This window comes from Hirundo rustica, chromosome 2, assembly GCF_015227805.2.
Source record: "Hirundo rustica isolate bHirRus1 chromosome 2, bHirRus1.pri.v3, whole genome shotgun sequence".
NCBI lineage: Eukaryota > Metazoa > Chordata > Aves > Passeriformes > Hirundinidae > Hirundo > Hirundo rustica.
Window position 1 is genome coordinate 79,406,220 of NC_053451.1, and position 26,083 is coordinate 79,432,302.

The 26,083-nt window shown below is 36.6% G+C and overlaps 1 protein-coding gene across 1 annotated transcript in view; it reads left to right on the forward strand.

Moving 5' to 3' along the window:
• Positions 1–26,083, forward strand: part of PCCA (propionyl-CoA carboxylase subunit alpha) — a 264,586-nt gene that overhangs the window by 100,413 nt on the left and 138,090 nt on the right. The window contains 5 exon segments of the mRNA XM_040054654.2: positions 6,729–6,872; positions 8,579–8,653; positions 13,790–13,858; positions 14,661–14,736; positions 25,376–25,486. Of these exon segments, the coding sequence (XP_039910588.2) occupies positions 6,729–6,872; positions 8,579–8,653; positions 13,790–13,858; positions 14,661–14,736; positions 25,376–25,486 (475 nt within the window).

The following is a 26,083-nucleotide window of genomic DNA, read 5'->3' on the forward strand; positions in this document are numbered from 1 at the left end:
CTTCTTTTGGTCACTGGAACAATAGATGGTGTTTCTCTTGGACTTTATATAAAGGACGTCTGTGGTCTTAAAAAATATCTGTTAATATGTGTGTGTGGTGTAGCTAAGCTTCATACGTGTGAATCAGTTAGTAACAACAAAGGGAAAATATCCCATATTCTAGGTGTTTGTACCTTGAAATGAGAAGCATCCCTTGTTAGGTGGAGAAAAACTGAGAAATGTCCAATGAGCGTTTGTGAATTGAGCACTTACGCTCATTACAATTGGTATGTTTGTGTCTCAGGCCTGTTACCAGCCTTCTGTCTCCATCAGGAGTTGTGAGATTTAAATAGTATGTGAGTACTCCTTTCCTCCTCAAAATGTGACTGAATTTGTTTAATGTAATTAAAAAGATAATTTTTGTAGACTGGAGTTGAGAAACATAGTAATTTCAGTAGCAGTGGGTTTTCTCTTGATGTGTCAGTCTGAGTATTTTTATCACAACCTTTTAGGAAATAAAAATTAATTTTGTAGAATAATTTGATGTGTTTGTGAGAGATTTGCTTATCTGTGTTTTTAGTTTACAGTTGTCACAAGAGTATTTTATGTAAATGTTTTTAAGTTCTTTTAAAGTAACTTGATTCTAAGACATAATATGAAGGTAAGTAACCTTCCATAGACTTATAGAACATTACCCATTGCTAAGACTAAAGTTTATCACTTTCTGGATTTTCATCAGATTTAACTTTGGAAAATTATATATTCCAGAACTTTGTCTTCATGCGAAACTGTCTGTGACTAGTGTAAAACCTGGGAAGAATTTTCACATGCGACATCCTTTTCATGTTTGTCCACCCATGAAAATATACAAAGCGTGGTTGGAAAGTGTCTAAAAGTAGGTAGAAATCCTGTTGCAGATGGTTTGGAGCTCCGCTGCTTATAAACTCCTGGTTCTAACAGCCTCCTAATAGTTATTTCTATTCTGTTGCTCATCAGGAGTCGGCGCCTGCTACGTTTGCTTAGTGAAGGATATTAGTCCTGGAAAACATTGCAGCTGCACTATATGTAACACTAACAACAAAATACAAATAGCAAGGTGGTGAGCTGAGTCCAGATTGCCACCTAAAGCCACAGAGAGGTGGTGACTTTGGTATCTATAGCAGAGCCGTGGGATGGCAAGCGGTGATCTTGTCTTGGCTGTGGGTAGCTGCCTGGAGGATGGCTTGTGACAGGTGGGCAGGAGTACGCAAGTAGAGAAAGGGACTGTCGAGAGTTAGAGGAGTAGATTTCTGTGGTGGGATTTCAAAGTAAATTCTCAAGCTACTGTTTCTGCTGTTTGCTGAGACTCTTCATATTTCTTAATACTGGAATCTTGTTTTACTGTGACGACATTTCGCTTCAGTCATTTTAAATAGTCTAATGAACAGTGTCAGATGGTAAAGACTTTCAATTGCTGCTAACCTGGGCTGAATTCGAACTACTGACCTAAAGGTGAAAGGTCTCTTATCCCATTACCAATCTGCTAAGCCCACCAGAATCCGTTCTGCACACAGTTTATACCAGCCGTTCACGGTCATTTTTAGAACCGAAAGAAAAGGTGATTTTGCTGCCAAACAACACTTCTTCACACAAGAGGGTCAACTGACAACAGTTAACCAAATTTTTGCCACATTCTTGCCTCCTAATGCAACTTCCATTATATATCTACTGGTTGTCTGCTTTTCAGGCTTCCCAAAAGAACTACAGAAAAGCATTGCTAATTGTTGTTGACAGAAGAGAACAACATTGTTTGTGTAAGTCATTGAATCTGAAAGATGCCATTAACAGTGCTGCCAAAGCATGGAGTGATATCTCAGAGACGTCATTCCCATGTAACTCTCATAAAATACTATTAAAAAAAGTAGAAAAAGAGGAGACTACTTAATAAGTAGAGAAACAAAAGGTCATTCTTCAAAGGGTACATTTGTTTCTTTGCTTTGGTGAATTTGATGTAAAGAAAACCGAAGAATAGCTGCAGTGTGACCAGAGCCATCTTGAATGAAGTGTTCTGAGAAGGCTTTAAGACTGCAGCTAAATACAGTAAAAGCAGGAATTACGTCTTCAGGAAAGAAAGTATTGGCTTTGTGGATACTTGTTTCTTTATTTTCTTTCATGGGTATGTAGTGGAGAATTACTGAATTTCAAGAATTTTTTTTGAAGTGCAGGATGTTGAAAAAATTGTGTTGAAATTGTGAGCTAATTAACTTACTGACCTAAAGTGTGTGCTATTTGTCTAAGACACAGAAAAGGTTCAGGATTCATAGGCCGCATAAAATGTGTCTGTTCCATACAATGTAAAAATAAGTCCTTGCAAAAGAAAATTGAGAACTGTGTCAATGATTATTGGAATACAACTTCCTATGAGGAAGTAAATTAAATACTTTTTCAAAGTTACATGGTATGATTAAAAAATTAGTTTGTACCAAATGTCTGTGCTTTAGTTTTTATTTCTACATCTTAATTGGGAAACAATAAAAGAAGTCTACCTGAACATCTTAGCTGACGGAAATTTTTGTAGTCTGGTTCCCTTCAGTTCTTCAATTATATATTAATAAGTCAGAAAACAAATGGCAAGTGTTGTTATAAAAAATGTCTGTAGGTAGCCCATTATGTAGTCCTGCTTTCCTTTCATTCTGTACCTTAATCCAACCATTGTCTGTTTTTCAGTAGCCTTTATGAAAAGCTGCTTTTGCTGTGTGCTCCCAAACCTCATGTACATGTGAACTATTTTGCAGAAAAATATGACCCCAGCATGCTCCTGCTTACAGTAGTCAGGAAGCTTGCATGCCTGAAGAGCAGAACATGTGTGCACCTCTGTTGCTGTTCAGTTCTCCGAAATAGAAACCAGGCTTACTGAAATACAGGGGTTTGAGTAGCATCTGTAAGTTGGTGCGTTTGGGTCAGTTGATACTGGATTTGGCTGCAGCAGCAAATCCTGTGGGACTCCAGGTGAATCACATTTCCTGGAAACTGAGGTGTGTGTTGAAAGTTAGTTTTGAGATTATTTATCTGAATGTAAAGGGGTATATGACACCAGCTAGGGACTTACAGTAGTAGGGGTGACATAGGCTGTAGTTTTAAGTCTACTGAAATTTAGATTTTCTTGGCTCATGTGGCATGCTTGAATGTTCCAACTGGTGTGTGAGTAACTTGATGCCTTATACACACAGGGACAAGAGCAGTCTGTGAGTGTCCAAAAGTGTTGGCTGTTAGATCTGAGTACCCTGATAATCTTGAGAAAAATGTGCCCCAGAATTACTGCCCTGAATATAAGGGGAGCACTCATCACTAATTTAACTCTTAGCTCCAACTGTCCATAAAAACTGCATGACTGTTTTTGTAGCTATGGATGAACCCCAGTGTGGTAAAGCTTTAAAACCACTGGCACTCAACAGAACAGGAGGAGAATTAGGACCCTTTCCATTCTGTTCTGGTGATGGATGCTAACTGGCCTGTGATGTTGGTAGGTTCCCCAACTCTTACATACATGCTTTACCATCTGTAAACTGGGATGTAATTATTTTCTGACAGGCTTTACCACTAGATTCTCTTACTGTATAAATGGGAATAGGTTAGTGAAGCAAAAACACTTGCAGTGCTCATGGCAAATCAGGTTGCTGTGATGTGTCTTAAGTGCAATAGATCCAGTATGAAGGGGAAGCACTTTCCCTTTACTCTGTATAGCTGTTACTGGTCATAGCAGGTATAGCTTTGTGGACTTCAAAGCAGGAATATAAGTGCATTTTACAGACACTTACGACTTTTTAAAGGAGGTATATATCGTTCTTAAGTGCATTGAAATGATGACATGTTATCGACTGTTTATGAACAGACTTGGTATAACTAAGGGAACTGCTAGTAAAGGTATTACTTTTGACAGCTAATTAATTGAGAGTTCTTGCTGATCAATTTTTTCTGCCTTCCTGTTGAGAAGAAGGTACAGCTTCCTTGATATAGTTATGGTTGCTTGCTGCAGATGTCTGTTTTTGCCCTTTGTGTTGAAGACAGCAATAATGTGTGAATGTAGCCACTATCGTATAACCATACCCACACTGGCCCTTTAATGGCTGGGGTTTACTGGCAAAATCTTGGATCAGTCAACTGCAAAACTGAGTATGGCCTAAAGCTAAAGAAGTTGATCAATTGAGTAAGATTCAGCTCCATTTGTGAACAAACTTGCATTCATCTCATCAAAAATGTAGACTTGACTTAGTCTCCATATACAGGCAAGTTAAAGGCTGTTGATGGACAAGAGTTATAGCATAAAATGAATGGAAGAAAATACAACAGGCAGGCAGAATAAAGATGGCACCTGAAGTAGAAAGTGGAGAAGATGGAAATGATTGAAGTCTAGCTTTAAAGAGCAATTTTATAACAGATACAATTACTTTAGTCAATTGGCTGTTACAGTCATTGTAGAGAATTTGAGATGAAAGTTTTCTATCTTATTTTCATCATCCGATGGTCTTAATGAATATTAAAATACATTTAAAATGTATTTGGTACCCCAAATTAATGCTGTCATTGGAATTGTCTATGTTATGACTACATAGTAGTAGTTGAAGCAGAGTTCTAAAAAAAAGTAGGACAACTTCTTCTACCCCCCCCCAAAAAAACCCCTTCAACATTTTTTTCCTATACATATTTTCTGAATGCTGTTTTGTATGGAGACACAAAGGGAGTATTTTGAAGACACAGAAGAAAATATTGACCAAGTCAAAGATCTGTATTGAAGAATGGATTAAATAAATGTTTATGAGTCGTAAGAACCAAACAACAAAAATATTTTTCTTTTCAGAGACATTCCATCTTGTTTTGATCATCAACAATAAAACTGAAAACAACAATGAAACTATTGAATCTGGAATGCCAATTGCTATCCAAGAAAAATGGCAGTATAACTAAATAATGCAAATGTCTTTGGAAAAATAAAACGTATTTTAATTATCTGGAATGTTAAAATTCCAAACATGTTCTCATCTCAAAGGTAATCTTTTAAAACTTGAATTCCAAAGTAGGAAAATAAGTTCTGTTGTACAAATAGGAATGTGTGATAACTAACTTCTATTAAAACTTAGGGAGTTTTAATAGAAACTCAAAGTCTTACTAGAAAATTAATTGCTTCAATTTAACACTGCAGGATGGATGAGATGTTTCATAGATTCTCAAAATACTGTTATTAAGCTTGACATGCTGGAGAGTGTCATGTGTTAGGTAGTATCAAGACTGAATCCCAAAGGTACATCCTTACACTGTATAATCGGATTCCCAATTCAATGTCACTTTTGTCCTTCAAAAAATAGGTGCTTGTTTCAGTGATGATTTGTCATTAAAATTATGTCATAACATCTCAATATTGTTGAAACTCTAAACAAATTCACAGCACACACAGGGCTAATTGTGGATGCCATCTGTTTATTTTTACAAAGCTTTTTTTCTTAAAGACCAAAGTGTCTACTTGGTCTGGTAAGCCATAATGTTGTTATAATGACTGAATGTTTTCCTTAATACTATGTACTTGAAGGAAGAAAGGCAAATGGTTTGGTCAGTGACCTTTTCCTATGTCAGAAAAGGTACGTAGTATGACATCTCATGATAAACAGTTGCAAAGTGCATTTTCTTGAGGTATTTTGCCCCTTGGAGCACAAACATTTTATAACAAAACTGGCAGTTCTGTCATGATTTCTATATGGAAGGTGGTATAGCAGTTTCTGTGTGAAGAACATCCTTTTAGCATGCTTACCTTTTACTTGATTGATGTGGTGGTGATCAGAGGAGCCACCTTGGTTGCTTTTTACTGTCCTATACCTAATTAAAGGCTTTTAAAAGTTAATCATCGTGCTCGTTTCTCGGCCCATTTGAAGGCAGAAGCGTGTGTGCGTGTGCATATGCCCGCCCATGTGTGCATGCTTGTACGCACATCCCGCGTGAGCGACGACAATTCCCAGGGCAGCGCCTTCCAAAGCCGTTAGCGGCAATTTGCTGAGCGCGCAGAGCCGCTCTGCTGGTCCAGCCCAGCTATTGTGCATGCTAAGCACTAAACAGATAAGTCTGGAGGGGGGGAAAAAAATTGAAGGATCCATCTGCTCATTTCTGCTACACTGCGCTGATGCAAGATTACGCTAATCTGGTTGCTTGTCAGGACAGGTTAGTGAAAGAAGGCGAATGGGTGAGATATAGGCTACGCCGGTTCTGGGGAAAATTGGTAGCGGCTCCTGTATGTGCCATGTTAAGTGTAGCAGAATGCGTTGATTATCAGCTACTCCGAGATTTTCAGTTAAAATATAGTTATGGCTACAGTGTGAGTCTGTTCAAAACAGTATTGAGTAGGAAAAGCTTCCAAACAAAGAAAAATGAACTCATTGTCACCAGAGGCATTTGAATTTGTAAAATAAGTGGGGAAAAAAGCCAAACAAAAAAACCCTACAAATTCTTCCAGGTCACCTCTCTAGTTTTCCTTTTGTATGCTGCTCTGTGTTATTGTAATCTGCTAATTATTTTTGGGGGGTTTCCCTGCAAAGACAGCAGTTGCTGGAGTTTAAGTAGATTTTTTTTTTTTTTTTTTTTTTGGAAAAAGATCAAAATAGAAACATATTTTCTCTGTTTTTTGGCTGGTCAAAGTTCTTGTTTATCTGTTTGTTTACAAAGAGGTGCTTTTTTTTTTGGTTGTTTTTTTGTTACCTACTGACTGACAGTTCTTGACCTTGCAGGTTGAACATCCCGTCACAGAATGCATTACCGGCCTGGACTTAGTCCAAGAAATGATCCGTGTTGCTAAGGGTTACCCTCTCAGGCACAAACAGGCTGATATTCCCATCAACGGCTGGGCGGTTGAATGTCGAGTTTATGCTGAGGTAAATGAGTGGTAATGGGGAGGAGGGGGTAGGTGGTTGAATTGTGGCGTAATAATACCCAGGTGTGGATAGATGCCAAGGTGAAGTCAAGGAATATCATATGAAAGTCGTGGTTTAGAGCATGTAACACGAATGATTCATGAGGTTTTGTAGAATTGTCGAGTTCTTATTTTTTAATTAAAAATATGGTGTGTGTTTCAAGATAGTTTTTTCCTGAAAATTGAAAGTAAAGATGCTGAAAGAGAGAGGTAAGCAAATATAATTAGAAATAAGCCTGCATGTTCGGTTCGCAGTTAATGATGCTGAAGTTATTCAGAGTTCACTACTCTTTGCAGGTTTCTGAAATGTGTAGTTGAAACTTCTTGGCTTAAAAAGACGGTTGAAATTTCATGTCTTACAGACTTTTTGTTGTTTTAATTTAAAAAGTTTGTTGAAAAGCCAAGTTACGTATCTTCTGAACCAATAGTTTATAGGATAAACTTTCAAAGCACATTCCAAAACAATAATTATGGTATGAGTTTCTATCTCACCTTAAAGACGCTTATGAATATTTAAACTCCGTTTTCAAACACCTTCAAGACATTTTGACGTAATGTCTTTCATTGTTGTCACTTTTGATTCACGAAAATGAAAATTTCTTAAGTAGAGAAAAAAAAAAAAAAGTCATAAATTTGAATGATAGAGTGGTTTGGGTTGGAGGGGACCTTGAAGATCATCTAGTCCCAAACCCCCTACCATGGGCAGAGACACCTTCCTTTAGACCACGGTGCTCAGAGCCCCATCCAGTCTGGCCTTGAACATCTTTGGGAATGGGGGCTGGAAAAGAATGCCTATCTTCCTTAATTTAGTTTCAGGAACATTTTAAATAACGCTGCATTTCAAAACAAATTCAGCACCTTGAGACATTTTTTTCCCTTGCTTAACTGTTGGGAATTTTCTTACCTAGACCATCTAAGTTGAGGTTGATTTCCGCCCCACCCCTCCTTCATGACATGTGCATAACCTCCAAATTGCTCTACTATTTCCAAGCTGTATTTTGATAAAGAATAAATATTTGCCCTGTGACTGGCATGGAAGCTATTCTGAGTTTTAGTAGGCTTTATCCTGGAGTAACTGATACTTGGGCTTATTTTGTTCAGCTTAAATCCCCTCACAGTTTTAAATAATGAATCCAACTACTTTGCCATGAATTAGGTTATTCTGTAGGCCATATATTTATTGGTTTTCCTATTAAGTTTGTAGTGGTGTTGCATTATGTACGTTAATGTAGGAGGTTTCCAGTGGCATAAAGATCTGTTTGACTTCTTAAGATAATTGAAATTCTAACTGCCCTTTTTATCTCTGAAATTTTTTTCTTATACTTTCTTTTCAAGCCTGGCCTCCTGAATACTATTCCATCCTTCTTCCAAGTGTAGCTAATGAAAATGTCATCTTTGTATATTTTATTTTGGTATATTGTAATTGGGTGCAGAATACTTCTTTCCTTTTTTTATTTTAACTAATGAGAGAGATTTGATATACTTCCGTTTCTTTATTTGGAGTTGTGGGGGCAGATGGATGAAGAAATGTTCTTTGACACAAGTAATTCTGAGCAAGAAAAGCGAGTCATTCCAGTAGCAGTTTCTTTTATGCTTAAAGCTTTTAAACATTATCTGCTCCACATCTGTAAAAGCTTAATACTTTCTCATGTTGAATTTTTTTTCTAGGACCCCTACAAATCTTTTGGCCTGCCATCTATTGGTAAACTGTCTCAGTATCAAGAACCATTGCATGTGCCAAGTGTAAGTAACTCTGGTTTTCGTAAGTGCTGAGTGTCTCTTATATAAGGACTATAAATACTCAGCAGCTTTGTAAACCAAGCCTTTTTTTCCAGCTTTTTGCCAGAGTGGGGACAGGACATAGCAGTACTGATTTGTGCAGCCTGAAAAACTGCTTAAAAGTGAACAGTTCCAAACTGAGTTAAAAATGTTCAGATTGGGTATACCAGGAAACCAGTACATGTTGAAATAGTTTGTTCTATAACTTTCAGCTTAAATTTTTCGAACACAGCTTTAGTAAATGTACTTGTGGTCATTAGGAATGACAGTGAGCAGTTAAGTCAGCTCTTGAAGTGTAGAGGACTGGGGAGACTTGTGAGAAACCACCAGTGCTTTTTGTTTAGCTTTGTAGACTTTTAAAGAAGAATTCCTTACAGTGGTTATTATGTGTTTCAGGATACAGCCTAACTATATAGAATAGGTGTTTAACAAACAGTTTTTTCTATTGGGGGTAAAGAGCAAGTGCACTGCCTTTATATAAAATCAAGGTAGTCTTAAATTATAAGTGCAGATATACATAAATGACACTGTGTCAGTGCAATGATGAGACTGTACCATCTGTGAATGCAATTATTCAGTCTGATTTCTTGCACGGAAAATACGGAGAGATTACAGAAGGCATCTTAGATGTGAAGTTGTTATTGGATATATGATTTATTTCGCTTTTTAAATTGTTTTTGCCCGTGTACTTTCCAAAGGGACCTGACCCTTTCTGGTCTTTAAGGCTTCATGCTGTGTTCAAAGCCTGAAAGCAGAAAAAAACTGTGAAGATCTAAAAGGCATTATGTGCTCTTAAAGAGGAGATGAGGGAAAAAGGTATCGCTGGATGTATCTAAACTTCTTTTTAATGAAACAAAGAGTGTATTTAATAAGAATTTATAATGAATACTCCAGTGGTTGTTAGAAGTTTTCACCATGTTGTAATAGCTAACACGATGTCAAACATTTTGCCCTTGCAAGTTTTTGCAATTTGCAATTTTCCAAACGTGAGACCTGTTGAAAGTACAAGTGATAATGGACAAACTATACCCCCTACAGTCTTTGTCCCACCAAATCTTTCTTCAATTAATGCTGCAGCAGGAGTTTTATGCAATAACATTTGCGCTTGTGAGCCATCCATACAAAGAAAAAACAATTAAAATGCCTTAAATGTTCTGCTTACTGCTGTTATTTGCTTGTGTGAATGTTGCATGTCAGCTAAATGGACCACGGAATAGATAAAGTGATTGGGTGTAGGAGAGTGCACACTAAGCTTTGTCTATCATTATTGCTGGGAGCAATCAAATTGATGCCAGCAGGACAGTAGACGCGTTGACAGCTGTAATTATGTATCTCCATGGTGATCACTTTTGGCCTGTCATGGAGGCCCATGAGTCCCCTCCCTTGCAAGCATTTAATCAGATTGGGCTGTCACTTGTCAGGTAGACGGGGTGGGCTGGGAGTTGTGCTTAGGGGGAGAGGTGAATTGAAAATGAAGGGTGGGAGATGCCTGATTGCTTCACGTAGTCCATCGTGGTACCAAAGAAAGAGATTTTAATTACACCGGAGGCTTCAGAGCAATGGTTTGAGGAGCTCATATGGAGTCTCTAGGCTTTCTCTTCCTGTTTACTTCCACTGTTATATTAAAAAATAGAAAACCTATTTTTCTGTAGACACTCATGATTTGGTGTCTTAATACATATATTTCTGTTACCATGAAAGTAATTTCTCTCCTGAGAATGTCGTGCTGCTAAGAACAAAATTAATATGGCTAAAAAGGTACAGCGTTACAGGCCCATTGTGCTCTGGTGTTTGTTTTCTGCATTTTAGGTTTTAGAATTGTCAACAATTTGGCTGAGAAAAATTAGCAGAGACTTGTAGTGTGTCACAGCAAGTTCAGCTTATGTGTATTACCAAATGTGTTTTCAATTCATTTCTTCTGTGTCTCATGTTAGCTCTGATTGCTTACCGTGCCTGTATGTCAGCCGCTCATGCTGGTGGAACTGGTGAGCATGGCTGTGTGAGAGATTTTGCTTAGCCAAGGGGTAGAATATGATGGATATTTTTGTGTCACGTAGTTTGTAATTTCCTTAGAACATGGTGCTCCTGAGTACCAATTTTTTTTCATCTTTGATATGGAAGCTTAAGACAGGTGACTACCAACCAGCCCCTTATGTGTGTTAGTGAGCTTTGATGTTTGGTGCTCCTTCACAACATGTTCTGCTCTATCTGGAGAGCTCCACCACTGCTCTCTGTCAGTATGAGCAGCAGTGTGGTATTTTAATGACTCTTACCAGGAAAAGTCATAGACTCAGATGTAGCAAAGAATTGAGAAACACTAGAATCTGTTTGGGTTCCTCAGCGGAATTTGATGCATTAAGAGTTCATTGTAGGACTGAGACACAGATTGTGCTTTCCCTCCCCACCCCCAATTTTTTTTTTTTTTCATTCATTTTGCTGTTGTACTAATGTAATGACACAGGAGGATAATACAACAGCAATAAAATGTTAGGGCTGTAATATGAATGAGCTGTAGGCTACAGCAGGACCTTTAACCCTGGCTTTTCCTAAATATCTTAAATACCGAGTAAAAGAAGGGAAATGTATTAAACAGAAGTAAATGGTGGAGGTCTAATAAATATTGCTATTATTTATCAAGTTCAGCACATTATTGTGGGTATCTATTGAATTAGGGTTTCTTGTTCATCCAATATTCATTAACTTCTGTCACACCATATAGTTTATAAAATCACCTACTGTTACCAGGCTTTGCAAATGTAAAGCACCACAGGGAGAATTGAAGATAGTATAAATGTATTTCTTTTTTGCTGTCATTTTTTTCAGTCATCTTGAGTTTATTTTATGAAAATTAACTTCCATAGAGGACTCCAGATTTTTTTTTTTAAAGGAAGTTATGCAGTAGTTTAAGTAGTTTATATTCACTGTAGCTTTTCAAGATGTTGTAGTTAGGGAAAGATGTGAATTTTGTAGTGGTCATATACAAGTGTTGTGTATGAACAGAAACACAGAGCCCGGCAGAGTATATAGTTGGTAGCCTCAGGAGTCTTAGTTAACTTTAGGGTCTGACTAACCTACTTATTGTGGGTCTGAATTATGCACCTTTTGTATGTTTTTTCTTTGTTGAAAGATGACATACATGTGTCAGTACTTACCTGTGCATATGTAAAGCACCCCTGAATGCTTGTGTGCAATCATTTTATAGGTGCTGCTTCAGAGACTAAAGTCACAGTACAATTGAAGTATGTGTGGAGTATGTATGTCATACCTTGTCTTATATTTTTTTTTATTGAGTATTACAAAAAAAAAATCATGGGTGGGGGATTAATCTGGAACTGAGTAGGTAAATTAAATCTCTCTGATTTAAATGTGAGAACATGTGCATTGACTTTATACATAGGCAGCCATTCTGTGAGAAAGGATGGTTTAGCAGCTGGAAGAAAGGAAGCTGAGAAATACACTGCATGTTTTTTCTGTAATCATGGCATGTCTGAACTACCTTCTCATCAGTAGCTAATGTTAAATGTACCTGATGTGAGTAGTGGGGAGCCCAGTTAAGCACAGATAAAGCACATTCAGATAAGATGCTATTAAAGTGGTACAGAAGCAATACTGCCCTTAAATGTGAATGAGTATAGAAAAAATATGTAAATATAAATATATGAGTACAAATATGTGAATAAGTGAATTTCTTCTTAAAATAAATATAATGTCCTAAAAAACAGTCAGACAATGTTTCTTACTGAAGAAAGTGAATACACCTGCTAGGGTATCTTTTTATGTCATTTGGATAATAAAGTCATCATTGTGCCCTCATGTGGATTCTCTAGACAAGAGGTTCTACATGTGGTCCCTTGATAATTGCCTAAATTAAAATATTAAAGGCCTAACAGCCGTTGTGTTGACCTTTTTCTGCCTTGCTGCAGACAGATGAGCTGCTGTTTATTACAAAAGTTCCTTCCCACAGGTGAAGATTTAAGTGATATTCCAGGACCCTCTTTCCCACCCCCTTTACAATGCAGTATATCAGAGCCCTGCTGTTTCAACAGCTTTGATTAGAGCCCTCCATCCTTATGATCCCCAGAATGCGTTTATCACTCGAGTTATTTTGATTAGTTAAAAAAAAATATTTCGGATTCCAGTGCTCAAAACCAGCAATTTAATAAATATTTATTCCCCAGAAATTGCTCATTTGAAAAGTTTTATATGGCTAACCTCATTGTTACAGTGATGAAATCAAACTGAGAGATGAAAACAAGAATCAGCAATATACAAACTAACTTGTTGGCTGGTTAACAGCAATCAGCCTCTTCAAAAGAAATTTTTGAACTCGTGTTATTTTTTTCCATGAATATTGCAGAATCAGATCTTTAATTGGGGCTGTGGCCTTACAAAGCAAAGCCATGGAAAAAGCTGTGTAAACATTAAAGCCTCGGGGGAAGAGCAGCAACAGAAAAAAAATGTTTAACAGTTGAGAGGGTGAGACAGAGAAGGAAAGTGTTACAGACATGAAAACCATAGGCTCAGTCTTCCTATGGAGCTGATAAGCAGAGTGCCAGAGTTCCTGCTGAATGCTCCCTACTTCTGTTCCTACTGAAGCCCTTGGAAGGGCTGTAGCAGAACATGAGGGATGTGATTACATATAGATGCAGAAAGGGTGTGATTATAAGGGTCATCCCTCATGCCAGGTGTCAGTCAGAAAAATAATTACAACAGTATTTTTTTACAGGGATTAAATCAGAATCGAATGTGTTTAGAGTTAAAGCGAGTGTAACGCAGCTGAAATTCTTAGATCAGATTTACTGTTTACTGTGCATTCTAGAAAGCAAAAGAGAATTTTGACCATGAACTCAAGATTACAGTCAACTTTCTCATAAAGGAGAGACTAATTTGTAAGTGTTTTTGCTGATGAAGAAAAAGGCTTCCCTTCCCTTCTCCCAGATTCTCTGAAAACAAACAATTATTCTAGTCCTTCCAGAGGGGAAAATGTATATGATAGGCTTTGTGGGGGTTATGGTTTAAGGCTGATGGGTAGATTTGATTCCCATGTTGAAATTTCTTTTTCCAGTAATATATAATTATTTTTACTTCTTATTTTTGAAGGTACGTGTTGACAGTGGTATACAGCAAGGAAGTGACATTAGCATTTATTATGATCCCATGATCTCAAAAGTGAGTTGATTATTATTTCTCAATGTTTTAAAGGTATGAAGTACTAATTTTATACATAGGTCTTTTAAATGAGAGAGAGCATTTTAAAGGATTGGTAAATCAGTATTTTAATAATGCCAGGCATAACATGCCTCAAGGGAATATAAAAGAAGTGAAAGAGGAAGTGGAGTAAAGGAAATCTAGTATCACTTCTAAATAAAATTCTTTTTACCTTTTGTTACTGTAATTATTTCTCTTGCAGTTTCTAATTAAGATGATTCTGATTTAAACACCAGCCTTTATTGTCTGACTTAGATACTCCAATCTATCTTTTTTTAATATAGTCTAGCCTGGATGTAAATGTCAATAATTCTGCTTCCAGGAAGAAGCATTGAAAGAAATGCTTGATAATGTCTCTTAGTGTCTCTTATTCATCAGGAATATATTGGTAAAATTAAAATATGACTTGATAGAGTTCGGTCCTCAAAAGTGATATCTTAGGAGTTTGTTGGGCATTAGGAATCTGGCGAGTCAGCATGGATATTGAACCTCTCATCTGATTTTGAGATCTTGTTTAGATGCTTTAAGTTTTATGAAGGAAAAGTGATTGGCCTTCTTTCACTGAATGGGTTAAGAGATCCTAGCTTTTTCTTGATGTGTCAGGGAGCCTTTGTAGCACAAATACAGTAATGGTCAAGCAATGGTTTTATGACTGCAGAAGTTCTGCAGGCCTATTTCATTTTTAAATGCTGTTCAAATTCTAGCGACCAATATCTAATTTCTAGGTAATGTAAATGCCTTTTATTTTTTTTTTTCCCTTTAGCTGATTACTTATGGCTCTAATAGAGCTGAAGCACTGAAAAGAATGGAAGAGGCTTTGGACAACTATGTAATTCGAGGTAACTAGAGAAATTTGGATTCCTAGTGTGATAGGCTGTTATCTATTTCAAGAAAACAGCTTGAAAATGTAGTAATTAGCAAATTGAGTAAAGTTCCCACTTCTTAAGTGCAAATTAAAACTGGAAAAGCTTGTGTTAATTAAGCCGAGAAGATACATCAACTCTAAAGAGACTTTTTTTCCTCCATTTTTCTCTTGAATATTGTAAGATAAATATTTAAATAACATTCTTAAAACTCATAGTTCTCACGGAATGGTAGCACGTAATTGATTCATTATGTTGTAGAGGGGGAAAAAAGGCCATTGCACTGTAAGAAATGTAAAGTAATTGCCATTTTTAGAAGTTTAATACATTGATTACAATTAAATATTGTCACAATGCAGTAGTTGATTTGGTATATATATTTCTCTTATTTTCAAGGTCATTGTTTAGGTTTTGAGCAGATACAGATGTAAGCTGTTGATCAGCATGTGTTTCAGCTCTTGCTCAGTGATTGCTTAGGAGATGCAGCCATTCTTCCAGGCTTTCCAGGCAGCAGGGGTAAATCAGCCTTGACGGCTTTCACTGTTTTTAAGTTTTGGTGAGGGAAGTCATGTTTTGTATGGGAGAAATCTTTAGGTTTTCCTCTGTGTCTTATGGAAAGTAGAAAGGACAACTCAGGATAAAAGAGGTAAAAATTTCTGTGAAGTTTCTGTAAGACTTGGTTTGGCTTTAATGCTGGGCTGCTGAATGGTACAGTTGCACTGTCAAACTTGAAAGATTTATCCATCTAGGGGACAATGAACATCCCTCTGCCACAGTGTAGTTAGATACATGGTAGGATTAGCCATCGTAAATGAACTGCTAACTCCAACATAGATTTATATTGGTGCAACTTGAGCCATTAGACTGTAGCAGTACAATATGCTGATGTAAACCCCTGCTGGATAACAGCTGAGTAAATTTATATGAGAGAAATTTATACTGCTGTTGTTAGACTGATGTGAGGTGGGTTTTTTGTTGGTGTTGTTTTTAATGGAGACAGGATTCACACTCTGTTGTATTGAGAGCAAGTTGATGCTAAAAGTTTTTTATTGATGAGAATATTGCAAATGTGTGCGGAGCATTGTCTTTTATTGTGTGCTATAATATGGGATGGAGAGTGATTGTGCTTAGGTGTTTTACACAGATGTATCTAATAATAGTTTCTCAGATCATAAGTACTTGTGAAGGATACAAGACCTTAAACCTGAAAAGTATTAATTTGTATCCTTGAGGTTTTTTACAGTCTTTTTATTAGTATGCATGTATCCATCATATCCAATGTCTCTCTAGTATTTCTATCTGAGAAAGCTTTTAATCTATTAAAAACATTTAAAGAAGCAATAAGTGAAGTACAGGGGGATTTTTTTCCTAAAGTACTGCAAACCACAAAATTTAATGCACTACAGGTTTCAAAAGTAGATGAATTATCAGAACACATTTTTAGTTGCAGTTGCCAGTGGTTTCCATTTGAAAACCACCAGGATTTTTGTGTAGTTTTGCACAGCTGGTAGTTTCTTCTCAGTGTTTATTTAAAATAAAATGCACACTTGCCTAGTGTGAATGATTCTTGGTAGGGTAGTTAGTAGAAACTGTCCAATCTATAATGTTCTAAACTGCATTGACATGTGCAGAGCTCCCTTTTTTGGTTGGTGGTTTGATTTTTTGTTTGTTTGGTTGGGGTTTTTTGTTTTTTCTTTTTCCCCCCTAAAATGATGGTGTATATTTTTGTTTTACAATGTTGGGTTTCTGTGTAACAAAATATTAAAGTGCCTCACATGAAGTCTTTTCCAACTTGAGTTTTTCTTAGTAGTAAAAGATACAGAATAATTTTTTACCTAGTTTTGAAGTTACTTGATTTTATGTTTGAATAATGAGCTTATATGCAACTATTTAGAGATTACCAGTCTTCTTGAATAGTATGCTCCAGGTCCCTGTTTCTCAACCCCTTGTCCCTCTGATTTCCTGAGAAGCAGCATTTATATTTGCATGGTGTTTTAGAGACACTGTGTTTTTCCCTGTAATTACTGAAGTATCTCTTCTGAGTTACAGAGCATTTTAGATAGGCAATACCATCTGAAGTCGATGGCAGTTGTAGTGATGATGTGCACTGTGAGAATTTTAGATTTAAAATCCCAGCGTTTGCAATTTCTGTAAACAAAGATGCTTGTTCACTCACATAGGGTGGGAATAGGATGTAGGGTGACTGGGTAACAGGTCAAGGACCATCTAATATGTAGCTTAGGGACTGCTAATGGAGGATGGAGTCTTCCCCATCACTTCCGTGTCACCAGTTCAAAGCAGACAAAAGTTGGTAAGGAATTTTAGTCGCAACTATTTTGATGGTTGCTTGCTGACCTGCATGAAATCAGTGGGTTTTATCCAGTTCCTAGAAGACAAATGTCTTCTTGGAGCAAATGCCACTATACAATGTCATTCATGGCAGTCCCGGCAGAGAAGTATCGCAGTGACCCTTCAGGAGGTGACTCATCTAGGCTGGGTTTGAGGCATGTTGGCTGTGTGAAGGGCAAGGACTTACTCTGCTGCTCCTTGTCTATTGGCTGTGTGAGAAAACATTCAGTTTCTACTGTTGTGGCTTTGGGATATTCACAAGATACCCCATTCCTTTGGGATATTCACAAGATACCCCATTCCTTTTCAGCTCTGTTCCATTTACAAGGAACAAGTCCCAAGACAATGCTTTATTGACTTGTTTTCTTTGACTGGATGCTGCCTGGCCTGGAATTAATGCTTTAGCTGTCCTTCCCAGGTAAATCTGCCTGACAAGATCATGAAGGAAATTAAAATAATTAAATTTTAATAATAGTCTAATACTTGCAAAGAGAGCAGACCTAAGAAAATTTGAGTAAGTAATACCTTAAGCAACCAAGGCTGCGTCATATTGTGCCTGTAATAGCAGTGTCTTCATTAAAAACGTTGAATAAGGCAAATCGGAGTATTTGCAATAATGCTGTGCTATGGAAATGCCTGCTGCATTAATATTTTATTACAGTTTGGGCTGATGACAACTGTACACAGTGAAAAAGGAAGTGCTACAGTCTTTTCATTGGTAGATGTTAAGAGTAGACTAACTCCAGATTGAGTCAAGATAGAGTCAATGCGATCATGGGTATGTAATTTCCCATGAATTTTTTTCCTGTGTAACATCTTCATTGTTTTGGGAGCAGATGAAAGTCTAGGATAGCGTTTCTTTAAGTTGTGGATTAGATTAAATGATCTCTTGAGGTTCTTTGCAGTCTAAATTATTCTGACAGGAACTGACTCCTCCACTGAGAACTGATCTGAATTCAAAATCTCAGCTGAGACTCCAGAGTGACGAAGGGTCTAATTAGGTAACATTTTAATCTGAGTCTTGCAGTATAGTTCAGGGGTGATTAAAGTTAAGGGTCCAACCCAGATTTGTCTCAAGAGGAGACACTTCTTGTTTTGTGCAGTGGTTACTGGAGAATTTGTGAATATTGAAAAACTCAAGATTCCAGTCCAACAGAGAGGCACCGTTGCTCGCTGGGTTGAGGAATGATTTATTTCCTTTGAGCATGCACGGTTGTTAGTAGTTCATCTCTGTCTCTTATGGTACTTTTTTCAGAAATTTTTTGTTTTGTTTATTCTAGGGGGATTTAATTTGAACAACAGAAATAGGGTATTGAAAGAATGCCTTTCAGTGTATCTCCTGTGTGTGTAAACATCGTGTGGTGTGCTTTCCCTCTCAGTTTTTCTTAAGTTTTAATATTTTTTTTGTCATTTCTGGTGCTGAATAATCTGTGCATTTGAAGACATATATAAATTCCAGTATGGAGTTCTGGAAAGTTTGTGTATGAAAGTTATTTTTACATATTTAAATAAAAGAAATGGTTATATTTATGCAGCAAGTAGAATACATTATCAATTCACTAGAGGTCTGATTGGACAGATAGCTCATATCCTTGAGTGCAGATTCCTGTAATCTTTCCTTTGACCTCTGCTTTTTATCTTCCCTGAGTATTCAAAAGTAAAGCAATAACATGAAGTTTACATCTTTGTATAAAGTCAACCCTTCTCTGCTGAGATCTTGCTTGCTCTGTGGACAGAGGAATGTATTAAACCTTTTAGGAGGAGGAAGAGTGGAAAAAGGAGCCCCTGAGTAAAAAGGTAAGCAGCAGGTAGAGCAAGAAGGAGTAGAAATGAGGAGGAAATAAGGGAGCCACCAGCTGGGGCTGGGGGAATCTTCCAGTGTGAGGTGATAGAGCATACAGCAAACAGAAAAGTGTAATGAATGTTTGAGGGGAAGAGAAATGTAGACGTTAACTCTCTGAATGGAGACCTGCCAGAATAGTGGCAACAGAAATTGTTGTCTTGAGCTTTTACAACTGTAAACACACTAATTGGAGGGGAAAAGGAGAAGCTGTACTTAGTGTTGTGAGAAGGCCTTGGCTTTCCAAGAATCACAGAATGAGTAAGATTGGAAGGTATCACAGTGGATCATGTGGTCCAACCTCTCTGCCTCAAACAGGGTCATCCTAGAGCACAAGGAAAAACGTCCAACTTCAATTTTAGTATTTTATTATATATTTGAAATAAATTAATTTCAGGTACAAACCTTTTCACAGTAAACTTTATTTTAAATCTAAACATCATAAATTATTGAGTTGTTTAGCTTTAACTTAAAAGAAACTTCTCAATGGCAGTCTACATGTAAGTTTTAGACTCTTCTGTGTTCTGATCCCCTGCAAATGCTCTCACTGATATTGTGAACAAAACAAACTTTGTGTGTAAGAAGCCTGTTTCCCTGCAAAAGCGGTGTATAGTGTCTGTCCTTAATTTAATTTAGCTTTTGGGGTTTTTTTTGGTTGTGCTTTTAAAAAATGCTTCAACAAGTCATAAAACTTTTGCATAGCAGAGGTAACAGACGGATAATTCTGCAAGAGTATTTATGTTCTCACCCCTTGCAGATTCCCCAAGTGTACTGATGTGGAAAGCAAAGCTGAGAATGGAAGGAAACAAACTTAGTTCAAAATCACCAGAAGGGACCATTTCAGAATGCTTAGTAGCATCAGCTTGGAGCCCCAATGCTGCTCCTGTTCTTTCCTGTTCTTAAGCCAGTCACTAGGGAGGGAGTAGGAATGCCAATTTCTCAGAAAAATGTTGTGGGATGTAGTTTAGGAAGGGTTACACATGACCAGTGTCCTGTGGAGAAGAAACAGGGAAGAGCAATTGAAATACAGATAGATCAGGTAAAAGAGGAAGGCAGTGTTATTGGTGCAGAAGGGGAAATTAAAGTACCATTTTTTGCCAGATAAGTTTTTGGTTTGATTGACTTTTTTTTCTCTCCTTTTTATTGAAAAGAAAGAACAGGGGTAGGGAAAAACAAGAAATGTAATGTGTCGAGTTGAGAAGGCTTTGAAAAACAAGTGCCATTATTTCTGCAGATATGAAGTTATCCTAGTGTTGTATTCCCCATCTTTAGGGTAAAAAGGTATCTGAGGAGATGATGATGGTAGAAGAATGGCCATTTATTTTCTTTCACTTTTCTTGACCAAGCCTGCTTAGCTTCTGCTTCCAATTATTCTACTGTTTCAAGCATTCATGTGCATTTGCTAACGCTGTAGGTAATGGTCCTCTTACTAAGATGTTCAGAACCACATGCAGTTACAAAATTTAGAGTTTGAACTTATGATTTTACAGTACAATATTACCATATATTATCTTCTTTTCCCTCCTTTTCTTTCCCCCTTTATCCTAGTGTGTGAGTTCAGTGAGCTCCAGATTTTTGTATCAGAAAGAATTGTTGTTTTTAATTGGAATACATATTCAGCTCTGAGGGTCAGTAGTGTACTGATCCCATGTGAGAATTTTATGTGGATGTTTGTGTATTAAAATTGGAAGCTAAAAGCCTCTTTTTTCTTGCTTTTGGGATGGGATTTTGTATGCAGATAGCCAGCTCTGAAATGAGTCGTAGCAAAACACAAGCTTTGAAAGACAGTTAGACAGTTGAATGTTGAGGGTGTTAGGGAATATTATGAAGCTTCTGGAATTACAAACATGGAGGCTTGCTGGGTAGTAATCATGGACTTGAGAAGTTCATGTGTTGAAAGTGGTGATTTCATTGTCTGTGCAAATCCGATAATGTACTTGTTTTAAGTGAACACTAGCATAATCAGTGTTTCGTAATGCTCAGTGCAGAGCTTAGTTAATATTTTTTATATTTTGCTTAAAGAAATAACTGAGATACCTCCTAAGCTTCATCACATTTATTCTTATTCAGCATTTAAATTGTTGGGTGATAGTTTAGCTTTGCTGGCTTGTTACAAAGAGAAGCCTCCAGTCCTGTACTCCACATGTTGGTTTTGCAGTCAGTAAGTGTGCAGATAAAGTTTTTTGTGTTCTACTTAGCACCATTTGAAATTATCAGCAAGTTAAGTCTATTCAACTGCTTATCTACAGAGGGGCATGTAGGACTCCAATTAAGTTTACATGGATAAATGCAGATTTGTGTTTGCAGGCATCAAGATGACAGAAGCTTAATACTGTAAAAAGGCTAATCAACACTGAATATGTTTAGTGTCAGTAAATATTTATAGTGAAAACATTGCCTATGATTTTGTGCCTTGGCATTCCAAGTTCTGATTTTTAGTGAGTAAAAATGTGGTGTGATAGCCTCTTCATAAAACCTGTTATAAAACTGTTTTCTATGAAATGCATTTTATTGTTGTCTTTGGGTTTTCTTGTGAGGTTGGCTTAGGAGTTAGGCTACAGTATGTAAGTTAATGAAAAGTCTGGTATACTTAGCAGAGTTTTTAAGGCAGAGAATGAGGAAGGGAAGGAGGCAAGATAGAGACAGGTAGAATGGGGAATAATTTCTTTTGATTATAATTTAATTTTTTTTTAATGAGCGCTTCTTCAAACAGGGGGTTGCTAATAAGCTCTGGTGAATGGTGTGATTATTTAGTGTGTTCCTGTGTTCATTAGGCAATAATGACAATTTAACTGGAAAATTAATGGAACCTGTGTTCTGTGTAAAGCATATGAATATGTAGTTTAAAAAAATTTCATTAGCTCTCCATAATTTAAATGCAGGCCTGCTTTCTTTTACAAATATATTCCGAAAAATAGTGTGTAAAAATTGAAACCCAAGAAGCGTATCTTAAACTGAGCTTCTGCTGATGTAATATTGTATGAAAACTACAGCCACGTAAAATGTGAAAATAGAGGTACAAAGAACAGTGATTGTTTTATTTGATTATATTTTGACATAAAGGAAAGAAGAATATAACTGTAACTACAGTTCTGCATCAGTCTTAACAATGTAAAAATCATGATGCTGAAGTGAAATTTTGTTTTCTGGAGGAGAAATAAATTGATATAGTTTAGGATTTTGCTCGTTTGTTGAAAATGTCATGGCTTGTCAGGCTAACAAATGTGATTTTGTTCCTGGCAGTCTGCAGATCTGGTCAAGAAAAAGAAAAATTCTCTGAAAACCACTGCAACATAAATACAATATACTTCAGTTTAGCGTCTAACTTTGCATGAAATAAGCACTGCCTGTTAGCCTCTGTTTGATCCTGTGAGAGTGTGAGGCTAATGTCTGGCCAGTGTTTTGGAAGCAGCAGGTAGTCAGGAGCAAGCTACTCTAGGGGTCCATATTTCTGTAGCCTAGTAGTTACTCACACACAGATGTAGACCTTATGAACTTTGACAGAGGTCACACTAAATTGCAAATCTAAAACTTCTAGACTTCTGAAGGATTACACTGGTAATTTTTTTTTAAAGCCGTATAATTTGGTACATCACTAGAAGTATCAACTCAGTCTTGAGAAGCAGATCAACCATGCAGTCATTGCTCACATAATGATCACAGGGGCTGATAGTCTTTCATGATACTTTAATGGGAAACTTGTTTATTACATTTTTTTATTTGTATATTAAAATGCATTTTATATTGCTTCCCAAACACCTAGACTTGTCTGTTTTATTGAACTTATTAAAGGAACTTTGGAGCTTAAAACATTGTAGAAGCCTCATATTTTTCATATTCACATGATGTAGAAATAAGTAAGAATATTCATAGTATTTTTTTGATTTTAGGTCTTTCAGGGCAGTCAGTTGAGACACCAAGCTCTGTCATCTGTCATCAGCCATCACCTCACCAGGGATCTTATAGCAGTTTAGAAAAGAAAAATGTGAGATGATCTGATTACACCTTGTAGAATGTTAAAATCCTGGGTTCAAAGTTGGGCAGCACAGAAGAACTCTTCCTTGCCTTGATGCTGTAATAGATGAAATCTCTGGGATATTTCAACTTACTATTCAGACTGGAAATTCTGGAGGGATTTGTAGCAGCCAAAGACAGACATTATTTGTTTCCAAGTTATGGTAATTTAGCATAAGATTTTAAATTCTTTTGTTTAGTGGAGGTGCAGTGTGACTTTCATTCAGTGTTTATGAAATCAGGGTCTGTGAATGATTATTTAGGTCACAGGCAGCAAGGATCTTCTTTTAATCAAATGGACAAATTTCTGCCATGTCATCATTGAACTGCTTATGTCATTTGCTATTTAATGTCTCATGAATGAGTCTTTAAAGCTGTGACTTCATGATTCAATGAGGCTGAGTCTGACTTGGTGCATTTAAAGTGGTTTCAGTGATGGCCACACAGAGAGCTTGAAAATTCACACCAGCAGCAGAGTAGTAGGGGAAGAAAGCTTTGAAAGTGTTTGAACTGGTCTGCATATAAAATAACAAGGATGTTGTTCATGCTTCTAAACTGGAAAAACACGCCAAAAAAAAGAAGTGTAAAAGAATCTCCAATAGTCTCAGCAATTTGCACGCTCAGTAATGCTAGTGTCTTTGCTTTGGTGAGATCGCAACAAGGGAAAAAAAATCCGAATAACCTAATTTACAGCTGAAATACTGGAGTTTGCAATGAATTCTTTTTCAATATTATTTTAAACTAGAGCTATTAGAAAAAAAATTCAAATAATTGTGTTATCTCTAACCGTGATCATATCACAATCATAATAACTTGTAAGTAAACATATGTGAAGTACAAAATTTTGTGCTTTGCAAGAGGTATGAATACACAGACAAATTTTTGCCCTAAACTGTTTTGTGATGTATTCAGCATTTTATACTTAACGGTGTGCAGCTGAAGCCAAAGTTAACGTGATATGGCAAATGCAATGTTTGGAGTTGCCTGTTCCTCTGACAGTGATGAAAGAATATGATTACTTTGTATTTCCAGAGAGGTGAGAATGTGCACAGCTGAAGTTGGATAACCTCTTTTCTATAAGAGCTCATTTATCCATACCTGGAATAAATCAACACCTGTCATGCTCCCGAACTGCATGTCTATTCCAGCTTTTCTTAAGAAAACATAATGTTTATGAACCAGTATTATTGTGTGTAGTCATATTAAGATGGAGCTCATCAGAATTTTTTTGGTGTCTTTCTAAAATTAAGAGGAGAATGGAGATAAAGATGGTGGTTTTCTGACCTGTAATCTTAAACTTTCCAGAAATCACCTGTATGCTATCTCAAAAGAGAGAGTACCTGCTTTTTGAAAGTTGTTTGCAGTAAGGAGAAGATAATTTAAATGATCTAGAGAGTTTTTTTCTCAAGGATTTTTTTACACCACCTTTCCTCTCCCACATCCTATAAGGACTTCCTTGTATTCAATATTTCAGTGAAAGGACTTTTAGTGACCATCATATTCAGTGCTAAATTGCAAGTACTTCTGGCAAATTGCAGTTCAGCATTAGCATTAAGTCACTAACTTAGTTACACAGAAGTTACTCAATTAAAAGTAAAATCACTTAGGTGGTGGAGGAGGCAGGCTGAGAAGTGGAATGAGAAAGAGACGAAGAAATGCAGAAAATATAAAGTTGTGTAACAGTCAAATAAATTAAAGGATAAAGGTGTCTTTAAAGCTTCTGTGATAAGTAATTTTAAAATTAAGTAAATATTTTTTGTGGGCTCTATGCCTAACAGAGTCACAGAGTGGTGCTAAAGGGCAATCAGGGTATTCAATAAAAGAATTAACTAGACAAGGTTGGATAAATACCTGTGGAGGAAGCAATCCATGTCTTTGTTTTGTAAGTTATACAAGAGTCTCTTATGCATTACAAATGATAAAAATGTTGTAAAATAGCATGTTAAGTGGTAAAAGTTTTTACTGTATTTCATTACTGTGATCAGGGTGTAACATGGTGCATATCTTTCATTCAGGGTTCAGTGGAATTGAGCTAATATTTTATGTCATGTCTAATTTGTCATTTCAAAGGAAATGGCTTTGGTCTTGCCTACATCTACTGAACCAAAAGTCTCTTGGTTGTGCATGCTGTCCTTAACTAGATGTTTGAATTAGGCTTGATGAGGTGAAAATTTAAATTACTTTATAATTAAACAGAGTGTTTAAAAGGGTTTTGAGGCAGGAGTGAAACAAAACTGGTAAATCTGCATTGATTACATCAGTACTATGAATCTAAGTTGTAAACAAATATTTATTCCAGAAAGATAGGAGTTCATATTTTTAGAAGTCCTTTCCTACTGTAAGTTATGATTAATATTGCCTGATTTTTAAATTTTTGTTTGCTTGTTTTGTTTGGTTTTGTTTTGTTTTCAGGTGTGGCTCACAATATTTCTTTACTGCGAGAAGTGATTGTCCATCCACGCTTTGTTCAAGGAGACATCAGCACAAAATTCCTTCCTGAAGTCTATCCTGATGGTTTTAAAGGTTTGTTCCATTTGGAAATGTTTCTTTTCTTGAACAGTGTTGTTTTGATTATTGCTCCTTTATATTTTTAGACTGATATGCTCCCCAGTCTTTGCTTTTTCTTCAAATATATCTGTGCATACACACAATTAGAGTTTTTAAATAATGCATAAAGTTGAAATAGTTTTTTTATTTTCAAGAAGACAAAATACGTACTTATAGTGATAAAACAGTGAATTAAATACACCCAACGTCAAGAAAAAACATTTATAGGTGATATGAAATATGTAAAATAAACATCGATTAAATTCTGTTACGCTGTCATGCTTTACTGCGGACAGTACTTCTACTGTTAGCTAGAGTCAGATAAGATTCCTTTTTACTCTGCACTGTTACTTCTTCAGTAAGTTGTTGTAGCACCTTTAGAATTGCCTTTTGGCACCCTTTGTTTTCACTGTAGCCTTGTCTGGAGGATCTGGCATTTTATCAGGGTATTTCGGTACCCTTAAGGCTCACTGTACACGATAAGGGGCATAGTTTTGAAATAGTTAACTCATACACTAGGTTAACATAAACACAAATGCAATTATTTCTCTACAGCATCTCAAACTGCTCAGT